This window comes from Gobius niger (assembly GCF_951799975.1).
Source record: "Gobius niger genome assembly, chromosome: 4".
NCBI lineage: Eukaryota > Metazoa > Chordata > Actinopteri > Gobiiformes > Gobiidae > Gobius > Gobius niger.
Genome location: NC_136855.1, coordinates 7707460 through 7723281, shown reverse-complemented (window position 1 = coordinate 7723281; position 15822 = coordinate 7707460). Strand labels below are relative to the sequence as shown.

The 15822-nt window shown below is 42.4% G+C and overlaps 1 protein-coding gene across 4 annotated transcripts in view; it reads left to right on the top strand.

Annotated features, from left to right (window-relative positions):
• Positions 1–15822, top strand: part of LOC306961930 (serine/threonine-protein kinase BRSK2-like) — an 86506-nt gene that overhangs the window by 49120 nt on the left and 21564 nt on the right. For 2 of the 4 annotated variants that reach the window (XM_079554897.1, XM_079554899.1), the window contains exons 6-13: positions 1358–1391; positions 1518–1586; positions 2098–2244; positions 4744–4775; positions 4999–5163; positions 5259–5356; positions 6749–6902; positions 11040–11099. In XM_079554897.1, coding sequence (XP_079411023.1) covers positions 1358–1391; positions 1518–1586; positions 2098–2244; positions 4744–4775; positions 4999–5163; positions 5259–5356; positions 6749–6902; positions 11040–11099 — 759 coding nt within the window. The remainder of the gene's footprint in view (positions 1–1357; positions 1392–1517; positions 1587–2097; positions 2245–4743; positions 4776–4998; positions 5164–5258; positions 5357–6748; positions 6903–11039; positions 11100–15822) is intronic. The other 2 variants (XM_079554898.1, XM_079554900.1) reach the window with 1 other exon arrangement.

Sequence of the window (15822 nt, the reverse complement as noted above, 5' to 3'; positions counted from 1 at the left end):
CCTCCCAAAATGTTACACTATAGTCTGCGTTTTGAAACACAAGATCAGGCACTATAAATCAGGCTAGGGATTAAAAATCCCTCTGAAAAATCCTCCAAAATATTGTTCAGTCCAAGGCTGGAAAATCTGATGTCTGTCAGTGCTACTTGCATGGAGATATTGTCGCACCAATGTGAGAGAAATGTATTCGGACAAAATGGTCCAAAAAAATAAATGGTTTAACCTGAACACAAACTAACATGGAACATTGACTTCACATCTCGGGAAAACCATCTCCCCAGTTCACATGAAAAAGGAAATCATCTGGGGCGGCCATATTGTGATTGTTCTCATGAACTTATCGAAACTAAGACTGCTTCTTTTTCATTGACTTTGATAGAAGAACCATTTTCCATAAAGGGATTAACTTTTTATCCCCCACTTTAATCTGACCGCATTTTCTCCAGTTCAGCTTTACCCAAATCTAAAAGCTAAAGGCCAGCGTAACAGTTTATTTGAAAGCTAAGACCTACAAAACTGATGATCACATTTTTAAGCTGTTTTGTGTTTTGCTTTTTCATCACTTTTTAGTCGTGTTTTTGTTGCTTTTTTATTGTGTTATTGTTCCAGCTCTTTTTTTGTTACGTTGGTGTGTTTTATCCTTGTTTTTGTCGGTATTGTGATGCTTTTTTTTCAATAATCTTTTAGATTTGAATAACGTCAAACTAGAGAAAATGTGCTCGGTTCAGGTGAGGGTTAATGATGCATTGATGCAATTTGAACAATTGCAATTTAGCTAATAGGACAATAGCAAGATGGCCGCCACATTTGCCACAGCAATAATTGGAATGTCCTGTCTGGAGTTTGACACTCTGGCAAATTTAGATCAATAAATGAATGATTTAGGTCACTTCTGGTCTGAGGAAACCGTGATGATATGAGTTCAACATCTCTTTCAGGACTTGAAAGTTGAATGTACCTGCTTTTGTGGTAATGTACTATATGCATGTTCTTGCACATAGTTAATCCTAATATCCAGTGGCAACAGTTGTCCATGTCCAAAGCTGAGTGGTTTGAATCCAGTCATCGAATCATGTCCTTGGGCAATACACTTCCCCTTGTATGAATGTGGTAAGTGAGTAAATGTCTGGAGTGTGACTTTGTAAATGTAAATGTCCTGTGAACAGAATCGGGTGACTCCTCGCTCTGGAAGTATATAGATCCTATAGCGCTGGGCTGGCTCGGGTCCAGTCCTGACTCTGCGGTCCACATTTAACTGCAGTACTCGGCAGTACTGCAGTACTGCGCCGCTGTTCAGTGCAGTCGAGGTAGTAGTAGATGAATTACACACTAAAGTACACTTTTTGTTTTTTTGCAGATCTCCACACTACGCATGTCCAGAGGTGATCCGGGTAAGCCCCTCTAGTCTCATACCAAACGGTTCATAACAGCCAAATGACATATTGTTACTTCAGTATTGCAACTGTGTTTGGATGGTTTAGAAATGTGAATGAGCTATAAATGCTTTTATCACCCAGGGAGAGAAGTACGACGGGAGGAAAGCAGACGCCTGGAGCTGTGGAGTCATTCTCTTTGCACTTTTAGTGGTGAGTGGGATTGGACCACCGGTCACACGCAAGTTCACACAGAAAACCTGAGCGAGCTCTCAGAAGAAGCAGATTCACTCCCTGAACAAAATTAAAGTGTCCACATTTGGACATTTGACTAACTGTTCTGATCTGGGGGTTGCTGCAGTTGGTCAGGTCTAGGTTCAGCAACACTATGGGCCTCATTTACTAAGCCAGGTGTATCCCAAAGTAAAGAACCATTTTCAGATTTTTATTTATCTCTTATTTGCATAATATTTCTCAAAATCATCTTGAGGGCCAGAGGTTCTGTGCTGGAGGGCCGGATTTGGCCCCCGGGCTTGACGTTGCCGAGCCCTGATTTAGCACAGTCCTTAGAACATTACAAGTCATGGTTTGACTTGATTCACACAAAGTTTTGACCCGGTTTAGTCTCGCTATAGTCCGAGTTTTGTCAGATTTAAACAGGTAATACCCTTTTCGGAGATTCTCTTGAATGAAATAAATGTGGTCATTATTTCATTATCTGCAGGGAGCTCTGCCGTTCGACGACGATAACCTGCGTAACCTGCTGGAGAAGGTGAAGCTGGGGGTGTTCCACATGCCGCACTTTATCCCCCCGGACTGTCAGAACCTGCTGCGGGGCATGATCCAGGTCGACCCCACCAAGAGACTCACGGTGAGAGGAAAACATTATAACAATATCTATCTAGTCAAAGGCAGGGCACGTAGGATGTCTCGGTCAATATTATCCCCAGAAATTCACTACCATCGTTCCCACTGACAGTATAATCCACCTTTCCCCCACGCTTTGAGCCCTGTAGCCTGTAGAACAATGTTTTATGGTATTTTATGGCCATACTGACTATTGTGTCATGTTATTAATAATAAGGCACCTACATTTAAACATAGAGCGCTACAAGTGCTTTAATACAAGTGAGTCCAAAAACACTCAGTTATTTCCAAAAAAGAACTCTGATGTGAGAAAGACAGCTCCAATCAGGGCAGCTCTCAATGCGGCGTTCACTTTGTCTCATCAGAAAACTCCATGGTTAAAACCAGTTTGAAATCCACATAATGGGACTGTGTCTACCAGTGCACCTGCACATGATCAAGTCCTACAGGGTTTGTGTTGATCCTCAATAGTTAGAGCTGAAACGGCATGTCTGTAAACTTAGATAGATAGATAGATAGATAGATAGATAGATAGATAGATAGATAGATAGATAGATAGATAGATAGATAGATAGATAAATAGATAAATAGATAAATAGATAGATAGATAGATAGATAGATAGATAGATAGATAGACAGATAGACAGATAGATAGATAGATATACAGATAGACAGATAGATAGATAGATAGATAGATAGATAGATAGACAGATAGACAGATAGACAGATAGACAGATAGATAGATAGATAGATAGATAGATAGATAGATAGATAGATAGATAGATAGATAGATAGATAGATAGATAGATAGATCCGCTGTGCCCTCCTCACACAGCCCTTTAATGCTCCTCGGGGTGAAGCAGATGTCCTTGTGATGCGCTCTGCACAACACACCGCCCTCCTGAGTGCTTTCCATCCATCTCTGTGGCATTCCAGCAGCACACCGTCAGACAGCCACAGAGCACAGATTCCATTGTACAAGTTCTTCTGCAGCCTCGCTGAGATGGTACACTGGCTGCTTCACTGCAGTGGAAATGTGCTGGTGCCATTTCATGTCCTCTGAGATGCCTCTACCGTGGCTCTGTTGATGTTCAACTTCTCAGCCCCCACTGTAACCAGATTTTCTCCAGTTCATTTCTACCCAAATCTTAAAGCTTAGTGTAGTGTAACGCCTATTTTGAAAGCTAAGATATAAAACACTGATCAATTTTGTTGCTTTTTTGTCACGTTTTTGTTTATTTTATTAGTCTGTTTTATTGTGTTTTTGTCGCTTTTTTGAAGCCTGGCTAACGCCAGACTGCTGTGTGCGCTAGAATCATCACAGAACGAGGAGGGACGGCAAGACGATGGCGCACTATTCGATATAGCTTGTAGCTATAGACGTAGCTTGTAGTTTGTTTAGGACAAGTATCTCCTACCAGTAGCTCGGGAGCTACCAGTAACTCGCCAAGCCTCTCCAGGTAGCTCGCCAAAGACTTTCTACATCTCTACACGCTTGATAACTCACATTTTAGATGCATTTTCTGTTTGTTCTGAACATGCTGAACACAATCTGTGAACAGTTGGTTCAATATAGTAAAGTTTAAGGACTAAACTCAAGTCACTTTCTTTGAAGCGCCATCTTGGCAAGTAATTATTCTGGGTGAACTCCACCTAAGTTGTGCTTGTCACAAGAGTTTTTGAACATAAGTAGCTCTCTGATGTTCATATTGTGTAAAAGTAGCTCGTCGGGTAAAAATGGTTGGAGACATCTGGTTTAGGGATTAAAAATATATATATATACATAATTACGGATCTAACATGACAGCAGCAGACGCAACACCATCTTTCAATCAAGCTTTGCCATGTTCTATATAGTTTCGTTCAAAAGTTTACAGCGGGTATGACATATGTCATCGAACACAATGCGATTGGCTGTGGCTACATCCAGACACATATGATAGACATTTGTAGTGCCCAATAAACGGCTATGGATGATCGTAAACCACACCTCTCCTACGAGAAAATTAATTCTCCCCAGACCAAATGTCACTTGTGATTTTAGTCTGGAGTTAGCCAGGCTAGCTTTTTTGTTTCATTACTTTGTTGTGTTTTTGTTGCTCTTTTGATGCTTTTTTGGTGCGTTTTCATCCTCCTTTATCTCGTTTTTGTTGCTATTTTGATGCTTTCATGAAGAATCTTTTTGATTTGGGTAAAGCCGAACTGGAGAGAAGGAGCTCGGTTAAGGCGGGGGCTAGGGGGTTAAAGAGGTGTGATGGTACAGTATGTCCCCCTTGTCATATCCACCGCCATCTCCTTGGTTTTGGAGACGTTGTTCTCTTTCCACCAGTTTGCTGCAGAGCTACCTCTTCCCAGTAAACCTCTACGCTAAATAAATCCAACCACCACATATGTACTTGTGTTTATTACTACACTTTAAAGTGAAAATAACTTGGTTCACATTAGCTTTTCCACCCAGTCATGGCAAAAACTGTGTTCTAATCGTGTGTTTTTGTGTTCACAGTTAGAGCAGATTCAAAAGCACACGTGGTACCTGTGAGTATTCTTACTCTATAATAAATGTTGTTTTTATTATATTGCTGTATCTTTATGTTAAGTGTATGTGTATCATATCACGTCTGGGTTTTATGTATATTATGCAACAAATAGATGGAAGCATTAGAGGAAGAATGATCCAATGTGAACATGATACATGAACATTATTTTCAAACCTATTGTAGTTTACCTTCTGAATACAAACCAGATATTTGTGCGTCAGGGCGGGGAAGAACGAGCCCGAGCCGGAGCAGCCGGTGCCGAGGAAGGTGTCGGTCAAGCAGCTGTGCGCTATGGAGGACATCGACCCGGACGTCCTGGAGAGCATGCACTCGCTGGGCTGCTTCAGGGACAAGGACAAGCTCACCAAAGACCTGCTGACGGACGAGTGAGCGGACGCAACTCTCAGAGAACGCTATGTAAAGCATCGTCGTTGATTGATTTAAAAAAAAAAAAAAATGTTTTGTTTTGTTGTGGTTTCAGTGAAAACCAGGAGAAAATGATCTACTTCCTGCTTCTGGATCGAAAGGAGCGTTTCCCGAGTCACGAGGACCAGAACCTGCCGCCGAGGAGCGAGATCGGTATGAAATGTTTAAGGGACTTTTACACGCCGTTCAAAAGAGCAACAAAATATAACAGAAAAGTATAGATTTTGCAGTAGAGCGGATACACATTTTGTGCCGACACTGCCCAAAATACAAACATAAAGGAATTTAAAAATGTGCAAAAGTTCAGTTCTTGTCATGATTTTCCCCCATTTAAGTTCCAAATGATGATTTATTTGATGTAATTTTTTCTTTCTTTCTTTATTTCTAAAATAGCCTATAGTTAAAGCAGTACTAAATAACTTGTTCACCTTAATAAATTCTTTCCGTAGCCCCTGTGGGGGTAATACAAGTGTTGATGGGATGATTGGGGGTCTTTCATCTCCTCCTGGTGTCTCTGGCCAGAAAACCGCATTTGCAACTGTCCTTGCACCGGGTCGGAGCCACCAATACACACTTATGGAATCACGAGGAAGAAGCTAACGGGCAAAGCTAACTGTGGGCTAGCGCCACTTAAACAGTATTTATAAATGAGTTTGGTTGAAAAAAAATATTTCCGTTGTGTAATTGGATGTACAATATCCCTCTCTCTCTTTGTCTTTTCTGTCAGCGTAGTATTTACTCTCACGGACAATTATTAAGTAAAAAAACGTAACATGCTACGACACCAGCAGTGGCACTTATGGCCTCTAGGGGCATGAGTTACTTAGTACTGCTTTAAGCATTTATTATTATACTAAAGGTTTCAAATCATAGAAATATATCTTATAGAGGTCGACCGATGTGGGTTTTTCTAAGGCCGATTAGTGGGGAGTTTGATTGGCCATTGCCGATATGCACCACTGATATTTTTGGCCAATAGTTTTTGGTCATAAAAGAAAAAGTAGGTGCATCAGAGGGAGCCTGTTTGAAAGGCAAAAATCAGCAGATTCTAAAACAAAAAAGTCTCTAACTCTTATGGCTCCGAAATCATAACTAAAGTAATACAAATACAATCTATAAAATAAACTTGTGACCGATTTTCACCACCATGTTTCTCCACTTCCTTAAGTCCAATGAAGCTGTGGCTCTTTCTAAAGCAAAAAAACAAGAAGTCTATCGCTTTCGGTTCCGGAGGTATTGGCATTTTTGCACAATATTGTAAAATAGTCAAATATTAGCCCATATACAGTATTGGCCCTAGTTCTATCATTGTACAGCCCTCAAGTTCAATGGTTTGCGCTTGCTCTCAAATGTCTTATTTATTTGAACTGCAAAGCAATTAAGTGGAAGTAGTTGTAGCAGTAGAAGCTATACAGTTTAAGAAAGTGTAGTTCATGGTTAAAACCTTCAAAGTTATTCATTTAAATTAAGCATTAAATCTGACATGCTGCTACTTGTATGAACCCTGCATTAAAGCGCTTTCTCCGACCTCTCTGCGACCCCCAGCGGACCCGCCCAGGAAGCGCGTCGATTCGCCGATGCTGAGCCGCCACGGGAAGCGGCGTCCGGAGAGGAAGTCCATGGAGGTGCTCACGGTGACGGACGGCGGCTCTCCGGTGCCGGTCAGACGAGCGCTGGACATGGCCACGCACGGACAGAGGTAAGACAACATCAGCCCGTTAACGCACACGGACAGGAGAGACGACATCTTTAGCAATGGTCAGAGTGATCAAATCTGGTGCACACGCTTGGGTGATCGCACTACCGGTATCCAAAAAAGTGAAAGTATCTTAATCAGGTTTGGAAAAAGAAATCTTCTATCTTTAGATCCACTTTTTGATGCTGTTGGTTCAGGGAGTCGTTTCAGCTGAAATATATGATATTTTTTCAAGCAAGATTTGATCCTACTATCATTGGTTCATGAAGCTAACGCACTATAGTTGAGCTATAACTCCGTGGACACATGAACCTGCCTAAATCATTACACACTTCGGTGTCCCGCGACCCGCACTTTGGACATTAGGACACAAATCATATGACCGCTATCATTCATGACACGACTATCAGGACATTCGGACACAAATTACATGACCGCTATCATGAGTGGACATTCGGACACAGGCAATCGTTTCTTTTTGAATGGCTCTGTAAACGTCAGAATCATCAGGCAACACAAGTGAAAGATGTACACACGCAAAAATGATGCGGCAGAGCAGTTGTCGCCTCTTTTTCGTTAAAAAAGTGTCCCACAGTTAAATATACATCCACAATTTTCCGTGTGTAAAAATAAGCCCGACTGCAAGTTGAGATATTTTCAACCAAGTCGTAGTTAATGTGAGTTTTCTGGCAAAATTGGTCTGAAATGAGGCCATCTTGTGAACAGCTCTTGGAGATCTTTGGGAGCCCAAAGATTCGGCTCCCATTGAAGAGCCACAAATCCCTAAAACACGCGGTGCACAGGATGGATTTTTTAAAAAATGTTTTACTATGGGTTGTTTGGTTGCGATGAGCTTATCCCTGTGTGTGTGGAAGAAACAAAAGTGAATTGTATTTGTGCGTCTACCAAAATTGCTCCAAATGTCTTTTCCTCTGCATATTTACAAGTGATACTTTACTCAATTTGTGTGTTGTGAGTTTAAAGGAATACTTGAGTGTTTTGTGACTTCAGTGTTACTGAGACTCCTTTCAGCTCAAGCCCAGTTTTGAGAAACAGGCAGTCACAATTACGCTGAAAACCGACGAAACACTGGAGTGTCCCTTTGGCAGTAAATGCATGCCGATCGTGCTGTCTGGACTTTTAACGCATGACAATGGAATGGAATTATGTTTTGAAGAATTGCAGTAATGGTTGTAAGTTTGTACAAAGAATCGCCAGTGCTGTTGCCTGTCTGTACACGCACAAACACACACACGGCAAACTGGTATTGAGCGCAGGATGAAGACTTGGATCTTGCGTCTCAGTCCCTTGTGGGCAGTGCACTCCTCGTCGATAGCCGTGCATGTTTTCTCTGTGGTCAAGGTGCGCGCCATAATAGCGGACAATGTGCCAGTGCAGAACTGATTTCTCCAGTTAGCTGTGGTTTGCTAGCCGGCGCTTTATTAAATCATCATCACTCACTCACTCTCTCGCTCAGTCTCTTTTCATTTAACACCAAAGTACCATGGACGTTTTTGTTCCATTCAGCCCCGCCCCGTGGACCGGCTAAGAGCCTCGACAGAGCTCCAGAGCCTGTCAATCATAGACAAAGACTTCAACTTTTAATTCATGATGAACAAAAACCAACATGGTTAGAAAAATGACCACTACCCAGCGATGCCACAAGGGTTAAAGCAATTTTTAGAAAAAAACTAACTCTTTGGAGCCAGGCTTTTAAGCAGTTTAAATGAGGCTCGAAGCTACATTGGAACCCTGTTTACCAAGTGTCTTTTGGATAGTTTTAAAGCAACGTCAGCTTCATGCCATGAGGACCAATGAGAAGAACTTTCCTTACCCGTTGACCCAAGCGCATGACCAGAAACAAACCAGATTTTTCCCCTCAGCGACAGAGACTATGGAACTAAACGTTGGACAAGGATTAGGTCCTGTACTATATACTAAAGGCGCTAAAGTTGCCTGAATTGTTGTCATGTCTTGTCTGTGGAATCGGTGCGATTGTGTTCCTTGGCGGGGCACTTCACACTGCCTCGTTTTACTCACAAAACTAAACTGGTTGTCAAAGGAAAGGCGTCGTCGTAAAATCATATACACAAATTCTTTCATCGTCACCTGGACTGAAGAGGTTTCGTTGTTCTTGGTGCTGTTTCGGCACCAGTTCCCCTTTTGATCGCTTTCGGACAGGCGAGAACTGGGGATGGGCCACTTTTAGAGGGACTATTTAAGCACCTGCTCTGGGGTAATGCGTTCTAATCAGACCAAATCATACTTTGGTGACGTCATGGTTACATATAATAGTAAGAGACATGTGTAATGCAACTACATTTCCACTATTATAGCTGGCAAAATCGATATCAATTTAATTCAACTTGTGGTCCATTAAAAATAAAAGGACTAGACAAAAAATTAAAAAGACAGTCATGCCAATGTCTCCAGACTGATAGTGTGTTGTCCATTTTAGTCCACTTGTCAGGCATGTTCAGTCTACACATAAAGCTGCACATCAAAGTTTGTAGCACGGCCTGTAAAGCGTTCACTCTGGCATTGGCAAACATTTGTGTGGCACTTGACCATCTTGGCTTCCTCAAAAGAACACGCAAAGCATCATTCACGCATGCTGGCGTTCTTATAATGAGTCCAGAGGTGGGCCGTGTACAAGGGACGTATCGTCAAATGAAATGCAGACTCCAGAGACTAATTTAAAGCCAGTTAGACACATCTCAGTGAATCCTTCATTTTTATGTAAACTACCAAAGCCTGCTCATTGCACGCCACATTGTTTGCTCAATTCATTTTCAGTAGTGAAATGTGCGATCTGCATGCCCTTTGACACATACACAGCAAATGTTCCAGTGTTCATTTGACATTGTTTGGTGTGTGTTTGAGTCCAACTATTTAACCCTCGTCAGAATTAACTGTAGGTCAGACACCATGAGTGACAGTAACATGACAGTAAATACTAGCGCTGGGATAAAATATCAGATTGCAATTCTTTGAGCTGCAATACCAAGAATCGATACTTTATGATGTATCGCAATGCTTTCAATACTTGTGTTTGGAGTAGCAGTAACAGTTACACAGTATTTTGTTACATTTTGTGTTAACGCACTTTTCAATCTTAACACTTCACACATTTTCATAATTACTTAGTGTATATCATTACATATCGGATCGGGCCCTGAGTATCGCGATACGTATCAGATCGTGACAATAGTGGATTGTCCCAGCCCTACTAAATACAATGTGTTATTTGTTTTCAGGAAAAAGGCTGAGGCCACATTGCATTTCAGATAGACAAGTGAAGAAGGAAGTCATGGAGATTCTGCAGTAGACAAAAATTCATATTTCTACAGAACATAAGAATTTATAATACATAGACCCTCAAATACAACAACAACAACAGCACATGATGTACATATACAAATGTTGAATATACTGTATATGTACATATTGCAGCTAATGTTGGGCCATGTTACTGTCACTCGTGGGGCCTCACCTACAGTTACTCTGAAGAGAGTCATTCCACATTAACACAGAGAAGGTTGGACTCATACACACCAAACAGTGTCAAATTAACACAGGAACATTTGCGTTATTGTTCAGCTTAGCGTGCACATGCAAATGCGCTGCCCCCTGTCCTGCCAACGGGGGCTAAATGTGACAGAAGAGAGACTTTGTTGCGAAAACCCCTGTTAATGTGGAAGAGTGTGTCACTGGATACTCGATTAACAACTTTAATTACTGCATTTTGAAGCTGACAAATATATGCTTACAATGCTTACAGTGAATAGGCTGGTGTATTTTCTTCTCTTGTTAGCAGTGAGTCCCACATCTCCAGGCTGCGCCCCCTTGCTGTAGCTCTGTGTAGTTGCATGCTCACTTTACTAACCAGCACATGCCTGATCCGTGTCTGTACTAATCCTATGGCACCAGTTTCTCTTGTCTCCCCTGACGTTTGCATGTGTGTGTGTGTGTGTGTGTGTGTGTGCGTGTAGCGCTGTGCTAACGGTGACTCATCCTGCGGTACCTTACTTTGCACTGTTGCATGCTGGGTAGATTCTTCCTCCTGACTTTGTGACTTCTCTCTGTCTCCTGCCCCTTTTTTTTCTGTTTCTCTCCATCCACTTTTTTTTTTCTTTGTAGCAAATCTGTTTTCAGTAAAAGCTTGGATATCACAAACGCTAACTGCAGCAAGGAGGAGAGGTACTGCCACCTGTGGGCCAAGTGTGTGTGTGTTCATGTCCATCTCACTCCATTCTAATCGAGCACCCATTCACCCGTCACTGTGGCTGTAGTTTCTCTGTCACTGTGCGTCCTCTGACCTCAAGCATGTGCGTCCTGATCACCTGTCTGTCTAACCCTGCAAATGCACTGATAGACTGTCGGAGTTAGCCCAAAGATTAGCTTATAAATGTCATTGAGAGGACCTCCTGGATTGTCGTGAGTTTTGAGTTTTTGAGCCCACCATCTTAAATTAACAGGCCGCTGTTTTTCCATACATAGATATGTTCTTACCTGAGCTTAGAAAACTGCAGAATAACTCAAACAGGCGCAAACCCTGTCGCTGTCTTCCTCTTGGCTCTATCTGTCCGCGGTGTTTGCTGTACACCGGAGCAGGGGCTGCAGGATGCCCTCTCGCGCCTGTAGTTTGGCTTCGGATGAAAAAGAAAATGCGATTAATTCTTTCACCGATGAAATATTATGGAGGGAAGCAAAGCACAGGCTTAATTCATCAAGTCAGCCACGAGCAATTTACCGTGGAGCCACCCCAGCCACTGTCTGAGCAACTTCGAACACCGGGAAACTCAAGGGGTCCGTGTGCGCCAGGGTTGCCAGGTCTTTGCTGCCCAAAAATATCTGAAAAACCAGACAAAACCCGCGGACATACCCGCGGCTGGAATTTTCAAAGATTTTTACTAATTAACAGAGCCCATGTGGTCCTGCGATGATGAGGAACCGCCCTTTCTCCTAGCCTGATGAACCACTCCCACTTCTTTCTGCGCGAAAGAAGGTGGGTCTGCCCTCCCATACACGGTAAACAAGTTGCTGATTGGCGGCTAAGGCCGAACCAATCCCAGCCGTCACAGATAAACTATTTTGCCACCGCGTTCTCAGCGTGAGTTTATATTCAGTTCATATTTTGTGAATTGGACTACGGCTGTCGTCATGTGGCTAGTTGCTGATTGGTTTATTTCACTGACAATCTGTGCATTAGGCCCGCCCGTTCAAACTGCTCCAATTGCTCCGTGACCAGACTCATTCCCTGCGTGGAATGGACAGGGAAGAGTATGGCAGAGCCAAACAACCTTTCTCTCTCTCTTATGGAATTGGATTTGAGATTTTTTCATTCGAATTAGTAATTTTGATCCAGAAATAAGATATGAATAGCCCATTTTACACTGTAAATAGCATGGCAAAAAAACAAGAACAGTTTATTTCACCTGCGGCAAGGCTTAAAAAGCCACCCAATTCTGTGGTTTAACCCTGGACCTGGCAACCCTGGTGTGCACAGACAGGCTGAGGAGGGCGGCTCTGAACGCGGCCACTGTGCAGGCAACGCTTCAGTTTAAACACACATGGGTTTAAAGAATAGTATTATCGAATTTAACTTCTTAAAGGAACAGGCCATTGTTTTTACATACTGAGATATGTTCTTACCTTAGCTTAGACGAGTTCATTTGTACCTGTCTGGTCTTCACGCGTGCCCTCAGTCACGTAAGCACAGCACAGACAGCATTAGCATTTAGCCTCTCTTCCTCTCCTCTATAGAGTTCGGGAATGTGACATCATATCGCTAAGCATTATGGGATTAGCAGGAATTGTAAACTTATGGAGATTTTAAAAGTTAATTGCTGGAGTTATTGTTCACATTAAAACACTTGGACACCACAGTGTGTTGTGATGAATTTACCAGCAGTAACTCAGCAGCTAACGGAGTTGTTCCACGGCTATTTTCTCCACTTTTTATACTGTTTTAGCTAATGTTAGTCAATGGAAATGTATGCTAGCAGCTGCGAAGATGGCGGATGTCCATGGTAGCTGTGTGGAATTTCCCAAACTCTATAGCGCAGTAATATCTTCACTTTACTGTGCGGACACCGAAGTACTCCTGGTATTATTACGACTTACAATGTAGTTCCCCATTTTATCCGCTTAGAAAATCCCCATTGTGTAACTAGACTTGGATCGTGTAACACTTCATGTAACCATATTTAAATAGGGAAAACGTGGAAGAGCTTGGTAGCTTCTATCTTCACCTCGGAGCTATAGAGGAGAGGGGGAGAGGCTAAATGCTAACGCCGTCTGCGCTGTGTTTACGTGACTGAGGGCACGCGTGACGACCAGACAGGTACAAATGAACTCGTCTAAGCTCAGGTAAGAACATATCCCAGTATGTAAAAACGGTGGCCTATTCCTTTAACACACTTTTATAAAAGTAAATGTACCTGCATGGAGAAGTCCTGTATTTCCAATGAGATAATGCCACGTTCAGCAACGCTTTGTAACATCGTGGGCACTCGCGGTTTACAGACAAGTGTATCTTATTTATGTAAAAAAAAAAAAACATGCAATCATTTTGAAGTTTAGTTGGGGCGGCTTATATTCAGTTAGAAAATGACGGTACATTCAAGAGACTCTCAGGTCTAACCCGAGTGCTTTAATGGAAAGTGTGTTATTTTTTGTGCCTCTCTCAAGACATTTTTACATGCAGACAAATGCTGTGTCAGCTCTTTTCACAAAAAGACTGAATTAGCATAAAATGGAAACCGATCGCAGCGGTCGCGTCTCCAGTTCTTCTCTTGTACTTGGCCGTCGTAGTCTCGCGTCTTTAGCTGTGATTTAGCACTTTATTTGGACTCGGAGCTGATGTTTGGTTTGTAATTACACTTAAGAATTGCCGCAGACGCCAACACCACTGACGGTTTTATGAGGAAAGTTAATGAGACAGAGATGATGAATGCTGCTTGCCTGGAGCGGTGCCACGTATGACGAATGTACTGCTTCATACTGTGTTGTTGAAGATTTGGAGCGGAGCCTGCGTCAGTCGGTAAATAATCAACATATGCGATTGAAGCTGAAGCAGACTTTTGGAAACACATGCCAAGTTATTCGTTCAGAAAGCCATGGCTGATCCTTCTATACGTGTGTGTATTTATCACCGTTCGCTTTGCATTTGTTCACATGTTGACTGCACTTCGGCAGAACCATCACCAGTACCAATGGAGTTTGGGATGGAATCTTTCAAATTGAACTTTACCATATAATATGCCCTCCAACCCAGCTCTGCTAGGGTGGAGGGAAGTGAACAAACAAATAACAACATGCAAAAGATTAAATGAAGTTGGAATTTAATAAGGATTTCTAAAACAAAGGGTAACAAAAATGACCGAATTAAGGCTATTTACAATATATACACACATTTACAAGTTAGCAGAAGTTAACTAGACCTACGGAAACCTAAAGGTGTACAAAACAAGGTTACTAAAATAAACAAACAAGTGTCTCAAAAGTAAGTGTTACATATAGGCCTAAAGAAAAAACAAATTGACATTGACATTGACATAAAGAAAACGAGTGTCGCGAAAACGGAAGACACAACTTAAAGAAACCAAACATGAGTGTTCCTGGAAAACACAAAGTCTTTAAAGGGACAGGCCACCGTTTTTTCCATACCGAGATATGTTCTTACCTGAGCTTAGACGAGTTGATGCGTACCTGTCTGGTCTATGTGCGTGCCCGTGGAAGAGCGTGGTAGCTTCCAACTTCACCCCTGTTTTGAGCTATAGGAATATACTGGGAGAGGCCAAATGATACCAACATCTTTGGTCTTTTTGCGTGACTGAGGGCACACAGTTCTTTCATACTGTGATATGTTCTTATCTGAGCTTAGACGAGTTGATGCGTGCCGGTCTAGTCTTTGTGCGTGCCCGTGGGAGAGCGTGGTAGCTTCAAACTTACCCCCCGTTTGGAGCTATAGGAATATACTGGGAGAGGCCAAATGCAAACATCTTTGATCTTAGGCACGCGCAAAGACCAGACAGGTACGCATCAACTCGTCTAAGCTCAGGCAAGAACATATCTCAGTATGTAAAAACTGTGGCCTGTTCCTTTAAAGACACAAAGAAACACAGACAACACAAAATGGCGCCCTGGCCACAAAGGCCAACAGCCCCGTTAATTAGGGAGGCCCAGGTGTTCAGATGCAGCCAACCAGAACAGAGCTGGAAACCAGTCCTCCAATCCCAGGCCAGAGTTCACGCAACCAGGTTTCCATGGAGGGAAAGAAGAAATTAACTGCACACACACACACAACACTAACAAGGACCTTTCCCAGAGACTAACATGAGCTAAAACAATCCAAAAAAAAGTTGAGAGAAGTGCCACCACGCTGTAATCCTCCAGTTCCTCTTCTCTAGAGAGTATACCGGTAAGTTCCAAAGATGTTTGATTCAGTTTCGTCAACATTATCGTCAATAATATGCGAGAATCAACAGTGTTTTGTTCACAACGGGGGGGCAGCAGTGTCTTCCAAAGCCCTCCATTTATGGGTCGAATGAAACATCAGTGTGGGCTGAACCTCTATTTACTGTAAGACTCTGCACGAAGGGTTATGTTTGGAGAGAGAGTCGAAGTTCAGAAAGAAAACATTGCCAGATTTTGTTGCCAGTACGTTCGCCATTTGACGATTGGGATTGGAGATTAAACGATGGAGATTAGGGTTGCACTTTAATGAACAGCACAGTAATAACACGGCAAAGGCATGGCATTGTTGGTGACTAAGGATAACGAGGAATGATGCATTCTTCACGTCCCGTTTCTGTATTGTTATCAGTGTTACAAGTATTTGCGATATGGTGTCATTTTAATGTGTTTTGTTATGATGATGTCCTGACTTCTCGCCGGCATGTTATTTCCATCGTTATCA